This window comes from Diplotaxodon limnothrissa, linkage group LG19, assembly GCF_057381915.1.
Source record: "Diplotaxodon limnothrissa isolate DT_005_m linkage group LG19, D_limnothrissa_male_GT1.1, whole genome shotgun sequence".
Lineage (NCBI taxonomy): Eukaryota > Metazoa > Chordata > Actinopteri > Cichliformes > Cichlidae > Diplotaxodon > Diplotaxodon limnothrissa.
Genome location: NC_140614.1, coordinates 24,068,072 through 24,080,152, shown reverse-complemented (window position 1 = coordinate 24,080,152; position 12,081 = coordinate 24,068,072). Strand labels below are relative to the sequence as shown.

The 12,081-nt window shown below is 40.4% G+C and overlaps 1 protein-coding gene across 1 annotated transcript in view; it reads right to left on the bottom strand.

The window, feature by feature from the left end:
* Positions 1 to 463: 463 nt before the first annotated feature.
* The window catches only part of LOC146612262 (nardilysin-like), a 32,279-nt gene continuing 20,661 nt past the window's right edge, over positions 464 to 12,081 (bottom strand). The window contains exons 15-32 of the mRNA XM_085343576.1: positions 12,005 to 12,059; positions 11,776 to 11,880; positions 11,215 to 11,338; positions 10,843 to 10,929; positions 8,339 to 8,458; positions 8,170 to 8,221; positions 7,706 to 7,856; positions 6,172 to 6,299; positions 5,861 to 6,023; positions 5,616 to 5,647; positions 5,274 to 5,412; positions 5,107 to 5,154; positions 4,954 to 5,006; positions 4,235 to 4,318; positions 3,914 to 4,004; positions 3,566 to 3,682; positions 1,571 to 1,660; positions 464 to 1,463 (exon numbers count right to left, since the gene is read on the bottom strand). Coding sequence (XP_085199702.1) covers positions 1,242 to 1,463; positions 1,571 to 1,660; positions 3,566 to 3,682; positions 3,914 to 4,004; positions 4,235 to 4,318; positions 4,954 to 5,006; positions 5,107 to 5,154; positions 5,274 to 5,412; positions 5,616 to 5,647; positions 5,861 to 6,023; positions 6,172 to 6,299; positions 7,706 to 7,856; positions 8,170 to 8,221; positions 8,339 to 8,458; positions 10,843 to 10,929; positions 11,215 to 11,338; positions 11,776 to 11,880; positions 12,005 to 12,059 — 1,861 coding nt within the window. The 3' untranslated portion in view covers positions 464 to 1,241. The remainder of the gene's footprint in view (positions 1,464 to 1,570; positions 1,661 to 3,565; positions 3,683 to 3,913; positions 4,005 to 4,234; positions 4,319 to 4,953; positions 5,007 to 5,106; positions 5,155 to 5,273; positions 5,413 to 5,615; positions 5,648 to 5,860; positions 6,024 to 6,171; positions 6,300 to 7,705; positions 7,857 to 8,169; positions 8,222 to 8,338; positions 8,459 to 10,842; positions 10,930 to 11,214; positions 11,339 to 11,775; positions 11,881 to 12,004; positions 12,060 to 12,081) is intronic.

The following is a 12,081-nucleotide window of genomic DNA, read 5'->3' as shown; positions in this document are numbered from 1 at the left end:
AAGCATCTGATTAGCAAAGCTACATTGTCAAACACACTCCCAATGCAGTAAGAGTATGAGCCGTGGATTTGCCTCTGCATAGCCTGAAGAAGAGCCATGTGTGGTGTGGTACAGGAACCATGTGAATCTTATGCCAACGAGCTGTTTTGCCTTCCATCACAAAGCTGTAACAATTATCATCACGTGTGGAGCTGCAGCAGGTGAAGGCTTTTCTACAGTATGAGGCATATTAGTCAATTCTGTTAACATGCTCTACTGAGCTGGGCTTAATTTTTTTTTTTTTAAAATACATTCAATAATGCAAAGTATCTCCAAGCACAAGACCAAGACAAAATCACCTGCGGCAGCCTCTTCTTCATGGTTCGGGCAGAGCGTCTGTGAGTAATGTATAATTTTCACATAATTTAAAGTTGTAGAAATGACATCACGTTGAGTCACCGGCATGCAAACATTTCTGACTTTAAAATAACCTGAGTGTGTGACGCAGTTGATTCTAGCAACTACTCGTCTCTCTGTGCCATCTGTGTTATTTAATGTGACTGCATGCCAAGAAAACTGCACCCAGAACATCAAAACTCCTTTCAAATTTAACATGAGTCACATAAGAGTCACAATGATTTGAAGTTTCAGTGTATTTTTGCTGTGAAGACAGCTTAAACGGCTTCATTCATTCACTCAACATCGACTGATGATGATTTATTTCTTTGCAGTTTCACAGCACAGCACGATCCAGGTCACCCAATAACCGCAGCACACACCAGAACCTGAAATCCAGCACACAAATTCACACGCATGGAGTTCAAAGCATTTCTGCTGTTTTCACAGTCGATTTGTGTTTTTAAATTGAATTATACTCAGTCTGGACTGTGACGCAGACAGCGGAAAATACAGATTTTAACTTCTGTAGCAGCACTACAGCTCGGAGAACCAAATAAATGAGAATCTGATTCAAAGAATTTCAGTTTCTCGCAGCTGCTGAGGATATAAAATAATTGAATGTGAGAAAGCAGAACAGACTATCAGTTAGCTAAAAGAAAACTCTATCATCACTCTCAGTCTTTTTGCTTATGCGCAGAGCGTGGGGAAAACCTACAGCTGGGCTCCAGAGTCGAAATCCAGGTCCAGAAAGGAGCCAAAGCTGCTTCAACCTTCCTTCACCTCATATTAAGTGCCTGCATCTCTAATGAGGCAGAGTCCCTGAATGTGGCTGAGTAAGTCCGTCTCACAGTCTGAGCACAAGTTTATTTAAGTATCTTGTGGTAGGGAAAGAGGGGCAGGCCTTCAGTGAAAGCAGGAATGTCCACGATGGCTATGGCACCTTCCACTTTGGGAGAGGCGGGAAGGAAACTAAGCTTAGACACTTCACCGTAGGCTGAGCTCCTTAAATCCTCATCTTTGCCTTTTTCTTCCTGCTTTTCACCACTGCCCTCCTCATCATTCTCTTCAGCACCAAATCCCACCACCTTAAGGACACAGAGAGACGAAATTATTACAGATATAAAGTATATCATGTCCAAAACACAAAGAAAAGTGAAGAACTGTGTAACATAAACACAAAGGCATTGCTTACATGCACACTGAGCTTCCTGCTGCTCTGTCCACGATGTTCTTTGAACCAAGAGACGAGTTCATCTCTCGTCATCTGTTTCAGAGCCTCGATCTGAACACACAGTGGCACAGACCAATGGTAAGACAGAACCATTCACTGGAAATGTAACAGCTTAATTCTCAGTGTCAGAACCAAGCATGTTTTAAAAGGATAAACCACATTTTTTTTCCTATGAATTAGAGAGGTAACAATGTTGACAGTACCAAACAGCCAGTTTATCTGTCCCCAGTGGGTCAATTAGTTTTGAGATAGTGTTGTGCTTTCATAGAGCACAAATAAAACAGGTTCTGTAATACGTTTTCTGTGATCTGTTCCTTTGGCAACGTCTATCTGAGGACCTAAAAACACAAACTTCAGCTACTGAACTTTGAAAATGCAAGTGGTGTGAACATTCTCATTAATACTTGTTATTTCTCTCTTGCTTGCTGTATACTTTGCATTAACTATGTTCATATTTTGTAGAGCGCTGAGAATATATACATATAGACATATATAGCCATCATAGAAAGGAAGCGCACCCTCTATTTATACTTAAGGTTTTATGTATGAGGCCATAATTAAAGATGGTCTTTAGCAGATCTTAAAAGTGGATTCAAATAACCTGGGATAGAAAAAAACCCAAACATTTCACCGTCATTTTCTTATCAAAAACAAAAAAAGCATAAATGTAAAATCAGCGTGTTAAAAACTAAAAATATCCTTAATGTTTCCAGAGGAACTAAGAGTGTAAGTAGCAGCCAGGTGCTGTTGATAAAATGCACTTGATAAAACTGATCATCAGAAAGAGTGACCGCCTCTATAAAAGCAGATGTTTTGGCAGGTTGTAGGTCTGGTGCATTCAGGTGTGTGCAACAGAGTGCCAAGAAAGAAGACATTGACAATGATGTTAAGAAAACAACTTCTAAACAATTTGCAGTCCATTAATTCTACAGTGAGAAAGATTATTCAGTGGACTCAAGACAGCTGCCAATCTTCCCCAGAGTGGATCCCACAATGCTCAGAGAAAAAAAAAGCAGCAAAAAACCCCAAGAGCTACATCTCAGACTCTACTGGCCTCAGCTATAATATTAAATGTTAACACGTATGACTGTCCCATTTAAAAATGACTGAAAAGGTGTGGATTGTTTAGAAGGATTGCCAGGAGAAAGCCTTTTCTGTATATAATAATAATAATAATAATAATAAAAACATGGCTGCAAGCCTTAGCTTTGCAAAACGGCATCTTAACAAACCACAAAACTTCTGGAACAATGTCCAGACACGGCCCAAGTGGAGATATCTGGTCATAATCCACAGCACCACACTCGGTGAAAACCAATCAGCACATCAGCACAAACACTTCGTAGCAACTGTCAAGTACGTTGGTGGTGAGGTGATGATTTGGGATTGTTTTGCAGCCACAGGACCGCAATGAGTCAACCATGAACTCCACTGTATACCAAAATATTCTACAGTCGAACGTGAGCCCATCTGTCAGCTAACAGCAAAAGCTGGGCTCACGCCACAGGACAATGATCCCAAGAACAGCAGCAAATCTTCAACAGAATGGCTGAAAAAGAAAAGAATGCGCTGTTGCAATGTCCCAAACAAAGTCCAGACTTCCACTAAATTGGAGGACCCGTGGTAGGACCATACATGTGCCCATAGTGGAGTCTAGATGACAAAGTTGGGGCAAACTGTTAAGAGTAAGGCAACTGCAATTATGTGAGAATATACTCCCATTCAGCAGCAATACATTCATAGAGCAAGTGAATAGCATTCGTCATTCTGTTAATTATATTAACAATGTTTTGCAACCCTGTAATGCACCAGAACAAAAAGGCACTAACCCACAACCCTCAAAACCAAAGGATTTGTCCCACGGTCATCAAGGTCACGGCTCAGAACTACTTTAGCAGCACGAGCACGTCTTAAACAACATCAGAGCCGTTATTTTAAACATCGTGTTGTCCTCACCTCTCTATTGAGCCTATCGAACACATACTGCTGCGTAACCACCTCTGCCCAGTTCCTGTCCACCTCCTCACCAAGATGTGTGTCCTCGCACTCTTTGAGCTTCACTAAAGCAGTCACCTGCAGAAAACACGAGCACACAGGCTTTCTAGTCACTTCTTCCACAGTGCAGCTTCACATTTAGGCATTCAGCCGGGTTTTACATGACTCAGAAATGTGTTATTAATGGAATGAGATACAACTTTTGACATTTAGAAAATTTCTGGATAGGCAGCATTTTCTGTACCTTTTTCCATAAGAATGGGAAACTCATGAATACAATAAGAAAAAACAAAACACATTTACGCAGACCTGAGTATTAAAGGCCTCCTCAGTCAGTGCATTGAGCTTCTCTCCGAATGAAGTCAAGAACTCTTCAATCTTTAACTCCACCAGCTCGGTGCTGAGAGAGATGAGAGGTAAGAGATATATTGTAGGGTATAGAACGCATTGGATTCCTTTAGTCATTTATCACTTCCACTTGCTTCACTTTCCATGGCCACATGGATAAATTGCAGCTTGGGTTTGGATGAATAGCAAGATAGATTTACCTTGGTTTTGGGAAAAGTGTTAAGATAAATCGTATCTTGCTTTGGGCAAATTAAAGGTTTCCATTGTGTGTTGCAGACTCACTTGAACTTCGTGGCCTGTGTCTCCACTGTGACAGAGAAACCTAGAACGCCTGAGGTGTTTCTGCAGGTGGGGTAGACATGGTATCTGCAGACGGAGACAAAAAGAACGCTTTAGGATTAGAGAAAATACGGGTGAAATAAGCTGATGAAAAACTGCATTACATCTGATTTGCACTCTGTAATAAAACCAGTCTGGCAAGTATGAAAACTGAATTTCAATGTGAAAAGCATTTGTCCCAGTAGAACTAGAGCAGCTTGGCAAAGGTTTAAATATTACTAGCTCCCACATTTCAGACACACCAAACAGAAACCCGACAGTCTCTTAACAAGGTCGGCACAGACTTGTTCCTTCTAGAAGGCAAAGTAATGAAATACAATACAGACAGAGACGTGTAGGTGGAAACAGAAGGTTAGTTTCTCTGCATACCTTTGATTTTCACATAAAATAACTTCAATACCCTCAAAATGGCAAAAAAAAAAAAAAGAGGAAGAGGAAGAGAACTGGATATATTAAGAAAGTTACTTTGAAAAGTTGTGTATTTCCATATGGAGCACATTTAGGACAAATGCAAATAAATCAAATTAACTGCAGCTTTCTAGTTTTAGAAAAATATTAGCGTGTAATGCTAATTTGAATGGAAAAACTCACTGTTTCGCTTAGTTTCAGAAATTTGGTTTTAAATGAACAGAAAAATATTATCGAACGCAGCAGAAACTCACCCCAGAGTCTCTTTGGTCCTGAGGAAATCAAAGCAGGGCTCCTCCATGTGCATCTGAAACCCCCCCCCAAAACAACTCAGTCAACAATGGAGGGATGACGGCATCAAAGAGGGAGTGTGTGGAAACAGAGAAGCAACATATTGTAATGCTCACCACCAACAGCTCCATCAGCGTGTGCTCCCTTAAAGCCTTGGGGCCAGACTGAATAAAACGCAAACAGAAAGAAAATGGGAATGAATTTGTGTGCGTAAAAAAATGAACCTTCAGAGATAAAACGACTTGATGACCTGTAGACGTGCATGTACATTGTGTGTGTATACCTGGTAGTAAACAGTGACTTCCGAGTTGGCGTCTCCTTTATTGAGTGATTTGACCTTACAGATGTGGTGCTTCTGTGGAAGCTCGACCACTCTGAACATCACCGGTACCTCCGCTGTCAGCTTGGAGAACTGCAACTTACTGCCAGGCAAGACACGAGGAGAGAGGGAGTAAAATAAGTGAGAAGGTAAAGAGGAGAGAGGAAAAAAAAAAGCAAAGGCGAATCATGGACTAAACAACTGAAGCTGATGTGAATCACGGCGTATTATAGCAAACAAATCTATTTGATTGTATAGTATTGGTGTTCTCATTAGGGAGTGCATTCAGTGTAATAACTGACTTACTCTGTGACATATTGCAGAAACTGCACAGACTCCTGTGAAGGAAATACAATAAAGAGTAATGAATAGTGAGAGATAAGAGAGAAAGAGAGTGAGGAGAGGCAATCAGCCAAGCACGAGGGCAATGTCAAGTACACCCAGTAGCAACTGAGGCAAGAGTAGACGTGAACGTTGACTGATTCACTCTAATCAGCTAATATTATTGTCAATCAGTATGCTTGTCTGTGTGCTGTCTGCTGTCCACTCACTGCACTGCTAAAGTTCCCTTGCACCAGTCCCTCTGCAAAGAGCTCAGCTCTGAAGCTCCGGCTGAACTCAGTCAGCTCTTCAGTGGTCAAACCAGCTGTTAGAGCCTGATATTTGTCCACCATGGACCAGCGAGAGTGCTCCAAGATTAACAAGCGCACGTCCCTGGAGGAGAAAAAAAAAGGATGAGAGCGAGAAGATAAAAGAGGACGGTGACGACCGGAGGCTCTTCTATTTAGGGCTGTCACACATTTCACCACTAGAAGGCAACATACACTCGATAATCTCACATAGCAATGGGGAAGCAACGTACTTGCTGAGTTTCTCAGGTTTAATGAGGATGTTGAAGTAGGTTTTTTTCAGCTGCTCTGCGAACATGCTGAAGACGTCAGAGGAGGCCGAGAAATCTGCCAGGTGGTCAATGATCAGGTGAAACAGCAACTACAGACAAAAACATGGTCAACAAGTCACACATACATTACATAAGATTCTTTCTTATTCAGTTTGTGGTTTAATGTATGCAAAACAATTACACGTACAGTTGTGTTTGTAACTGTTTTGAGATTAAAATAAATTTAGCCTTTAAACACCAACAGAGTGGATTTTAAAATAAACGTATCACAGACAGACATTTTTATGGCCAGCTGAGGCCCATTTCCTGTTATTTTATAACAATTAAGCAGATCAAAAGCTGAAGCTTATTCCAATTGTTGGACTTGCATTTGGTGTCTTTTCTCTGGAATCGTCAACATGAGCTCCAAAGAGATGATTCAAGTGAAGGAGTCCATAATTACACTGAAAAACTGCAATAAACCTATCAGAGCTTCCAAATCAACACTCTGGTACATTCTTTAAAAGGAATGCACTGATGAGACCACAGGAACAACTACATCGAATAAGTCAATCCTTGTTTGAGAAAAACCTTTTCACAGTCACAAGGACGTAGACATGTCATTGACAAAATCTACAATCAAGAAACACCTTCGTGAATGTGATTATAGCGGGTTTATGACAAGGTGACAAAGACATAAGAACTGGAAAGCCAGATTCGACTTATCCAGAAAATATGCCAAATTTCTTGGACATATAAACCCAAGTTTGACTTGTACCAGAATCGTGGGGAGCCAAAAGTATGGAGAATGAAAGGAACGGCTCATAATCTGAAGCATACCACGCTATCTGTCAAACATGGTGGCGGCAATGTTTTGGCGTGTATGGCTGCCAGTAAAACTGGGTCAGTAGTGTTTAGTGATGATGTGACTGCTGATAGAAGTAGCAGGGAGGATACTGAAGTGTACAGGGCTATGCTCTCTGCTCACATTTAGCCAACAGCTTCAAAAGTGATTGGATACTGTTTCACAGTTAAAATGGGAAAATGATCCAAAGCATACTGCAAAAGCAACCCAAGAGATTCTCAAGACAAAGACATAGGCATGTACTTCAATGGCCAAGTAAGTCACCTGATCTCAACCCAACACAGCATGGTTTTCAGTTACTGAAGACGAAACAGAAGGCAGCGAGTCCCAACTAAAGGCGGGTACAGTAAAAGCCTGGCAGACCATCTCAAGTAGATTTCAGGCACTCACTGACTGCAAAGGATTTTTATCCAAGCATGAATTTAAAATTATATCGGCTTGTCCAATTAACTTCGAGCCTTTAAAAATGTTGACTATGTATAAAAATTGATATAATTCCTAAACAGTTAAGCAAAATTTTTGTAAAGCCCCTTGAATTAAAGCTGTATATTGAATGTTTGATTTAAAATCCCCTGTGGTGGTGTACAGAGCCTAAAATGCAACTGCCACTATCCAAACTGTTTATCTATGTGTGTATGTATGCTTACTCACAGGAAGCTTGTGGTTAAATCCTTTAACTTTGATGACCAGTCCGTGCTCACCAGCAACCAGTTTATACTCCAACTGGGCCACTTCAGCCTCATAGGCTGGCTCTGCCAGGTTGTGGCCCAGAATGTTTACCAGAAGGTCAAACAAGACCACACTGGAGCGCAAGAGGAAGGCGACAAATAAAGAGAATAAGAGAAAAGTGAAATAGAGAGAGGGCAGGGAATAGTACAGAAGGAGGTAAGAAGGATGAGATGGAGGATAGAGAGGGAAAAAAAACAGGCAAAATAGAAAAAGAAGGAGGAAGGACAGAGGAAGGAGAAACGTGGGGGAGGGAGGGTAAAAGTGACAAAAAGACATAAGTGGAGGCAGTGGGAGAGAGAGAGACGATTAAAAAGCAGTCATTAACAAAGGTCATAGCAAAAAACAAACACTTATTTTCACAAACTCTTATCTGAGCTTAAACTCACTTCTTAGCGGATTGCTGGATTACTGGAGAGATTAAGTGGAATCTGACGTAGGCTAAAGAAGAAGAGAGAGCAAGCAGGTGTCAACCATTCCCTAATGACATTAAAGTAACATCTTGCATGCTAATTGATGCACACAGTACAAGTACACACACACTAACACACAGTCTACCTCTTGGGATTTTGAATTTGTTATCTTTCTTGTACCACAGGCAGCCCCTGTCGCTGTCGGCTATCCGGACTGGGAACTCGGTGTCTGGGCAGTCAGAGGGCTTCAGGGTGAAGTCAGTGGCTGAACAAGTGCACACACACAATAAATCACCATTCCACTCGGTGCAGCCTCATAAATAATGCGTGACTTTCGACAATTCATTATATACAGTTTAGGGATAAACATGTAGTCGCTTGTCAACACAGAGAAAGATGTTACCCCCACAATAAATGATTCAGAAACCCTTGGGCCAGAAAGTGAAGCTGCCAGCTTTTAGTAAAGCTGGCCGCGTAGGTCTGTCACTTTACAAAGTTTGTAAGCAAACTGCAACGACAGAATGAATCAACCTTTGCATTTGGCCAGAAGTGAGCCAGAGGTGTTTTGTTTTTCTGTGTTTAAATTAAAATATTGACCTTTAATTAACATACACCGTTCAATCCATGCAATCAGCAAATATAACTGGTGCTGTGTAACCATTTTTGTGCCGATCGGTCTGAATTTACAATCCAAACTTTATCCATTGGTACATTACAGGAGCTGGCCCTGTGTGTTTTCGTTCTACTTTTAAATTAATTCACTTAATAAAATTCGTTCATTTTGTTGTAGCCAAATATGTGGTACGTTTGAAAATGCAGACAGTGATGGATTTAATCTATTTCACAGTGGAAATTTTATAACTATAACGACAAGTTGTTCAAAACTGATTTGTAACTTTTCCATAATTTTGTTCTGCTACAATATTTAAGGTGTTAGGTGTTGTATTATTATAACCTTTATTTATTAGTGGATTCTAAAATACAGTTTACCTTGTAATCTGTAATGAAATAACTTCAATTATTTGTAAAACTAATAACATCCCCCAAACTGAATCTCAATCTTGAATACTTATTTTTTTCCACAACTGTATTTTTTGGGGGGCATTTTGCTGTTGCAGGTCGAAAAAAAAAATTCCCATGCTTGCCCCATAACCACAAGCCACAGGCTTATGGTCAAATTAGCCTTACATGTCTGACCAAGCTGCAAGGCGTTGAGTTGCATCATGGATAACGTAGGCGTCTACAGACTGATTTGACTGATTTTTGATCAGATATGGATAGCAATATTTAACTAGTCTGGTTATCAAGATGCATCAATAATTCAATGTGATATTAAATGGAATTTAAATATGTCTGGGGAAAAAAGGTTATAAAACAAAACAAGCAGGAGACTTCTCAGAGTGTGTCCTCTAATAAAAACCAATCACAGGATGACACAGCATCCTCTTATATTTTGAGCCTTAATACAACTTAAAATCGAAGTTCAACTAAATGTACTCCCTGTACTCCCGCCATGAACAGGGAAATTAGTGATAAAGACCAATGTGGTGTTCTGTACCAGGCTGAAAGCAAGTGTATTTGTGCTCTAAAGCTGGTAACACTGTTTATGGCAGGGGTATGGAACTCCAGGCCTCGAGAGCCAATGTCCTGCAGGTTTTAGATGCGTCCTTGGTCCAACACAGCTGATTTAAATGGCTAAATTACCTCCTAAACATGTCTTGAAGTTCTCCGGAGGCCTAGTAATGAGCTAATCATTTGATTCAGGTGTGTTGACCCAAGGTAAGATCTAAAACCTGCAAGACACCGGCTCTCGAGGCCTGGAGTTCTCTAACCCTGGTTTATGGGGACTAACTTGCTTTTGAAGCCAGCCTCAAGTGGCCATTCGAGGAACTACAGTTTGTGGCACTTTAAGTTTTTCATTTTCCAACAGAAGCTGTGGCTTGATTTGTACAGAAAAACAAAGAATTTCTGCTAGACTACAACAAGAAAAGCCTGGAATAAAATAGTATTAAATACATAATTTACCACACATGAAATCAGTTAAGCTATACAAGGGTAAGCCAACAAAAACAGGACCATCTTTCCTCCGACACAGCTATTGTGATCTCTCAAACATTTTTCTCCATCTTGCGCTGTTGTCAAAATATGGGTTGAGCTAATTTAACACTCCACTTCTAAAAAGCAAAGTTTCTCTCCCCTGGACTTAAATTATAGGAGGAGGATAAACATGCTGTGCAACAACATTTAACTGCTGCTTTAATAACTGCCGAGGTAAGGGGGAGAAAACTTACTGCAAATGCTCCGAATGGGGTTTCAAATCACTCAACCTCCCCCAGAGTGAAAAATACCATCCTGACTTCACAAATTTTAGCTTGAATTAATACACCTCAGCTAGATCAGTGACTAACAAGGGAGCATTAGAAATGACAAAATACACTGACAAAAACACTTAGTTCCTCCAGGTTTGGTCAATATATCTGATTACCGGTATTTCGTGGATGGATTAATGGAGAACTAAAGTCCAAACTGCTGGAGCACATCTTGTCCAGATCATCGTATTGGACACTTTTCAGATACAGCATGCAGCAGATTAGGCCAGAAAGACCTACTTTTTTGCCCATAATGCAAAAAAGAAGTTTCTTCACCTACCAATGAACTTATTCTCTGCAGGAAGGTGGAGGTCAGCAGTAAGCTCCAGGTTTCTTGTCCACTGCTCCATCCACTCTTGCTGGATATCTGTATGAAGGTTAAACATCTATTAACACATAAGAAATACTTGCCAATTTGATTCAACTGCTGAATAAAGTGAACTCTCTACTTTTATATTTTAATTTAAATGCTTTTCCAACGCCATTGTTTGCCATATAAAAGACAGAGATAAATGCTGGCATTTCTACTGCTGGCTCTGCTTTATATGTGGCTGAATACCACCACACAAGGGAAAAAAAGACAATGTATTCACTGAACGCTTACAATGTACGAAGCAACTGCTACAGTCACAGTAAACACACACACACACACCCTCCACGTTGTATTGTGTGCCAAACCACTTCTCCCTGAGGGGACACTGGCCCTCATGTTCTGGTGACAACAGCATCAGGTTGGCTTTCTCAGGGGTGAGGAGAGACAGAGCTGCACTGATCACCTACACACACACACACACACACACACACACACACACACACACACACACACACAATCAAATCAAAAGATGTTTGCAGCACAGAGAGAGATCATATTTCCTCCCTTTCTAAAGAACATCAACATTAATGGGAGACAGTTTTAGCAGCCAAAAACAATGAGACAAAAAAAGAGAACAGGCGTTAACACAAAAAATATGCAAAGCCACAATTAGACTGTAACTTTTGATGCAAAATAACATCCACCAGCAGAAAAGAGGATCTCAGCTCTAAGAAATATATTAGAAACAAAATCATTAAAGGAGCGATGAGAAACACATCTATATTTTTCTACCTTTGAGTGACCTGTTTCATTAACATCTTTATCTAAAAAAAGGACATTTTGCATTTTAGAATAAAAGCCCTGAAAGTGGTTCACTCCCAGAACTACTGAACTACTTACTTCTGGATTGAACTCAAACATCAACTGATCTCCTGTCAGGAAGTCTTCTTTAGGGAACAGTTGCATGTTTTCACAAATGTCCTCCACGTACTCTATAGGATCAATCTGGCAAAGAGAAAATCAAAATCGAGAGGCTTTACTCACACAATCTCATTGATAATAACAATGATACATTGCTACATGTCCAAAACACGGCAACTCAGCGACTAATGAAGGCTGTTAGCCTTACTTGCTCCTGATAGTGAAACTCATTTGCTTCAATCCTCTGAATCTCTTCATATATCCTGAGTGCACAGACAGACAGAA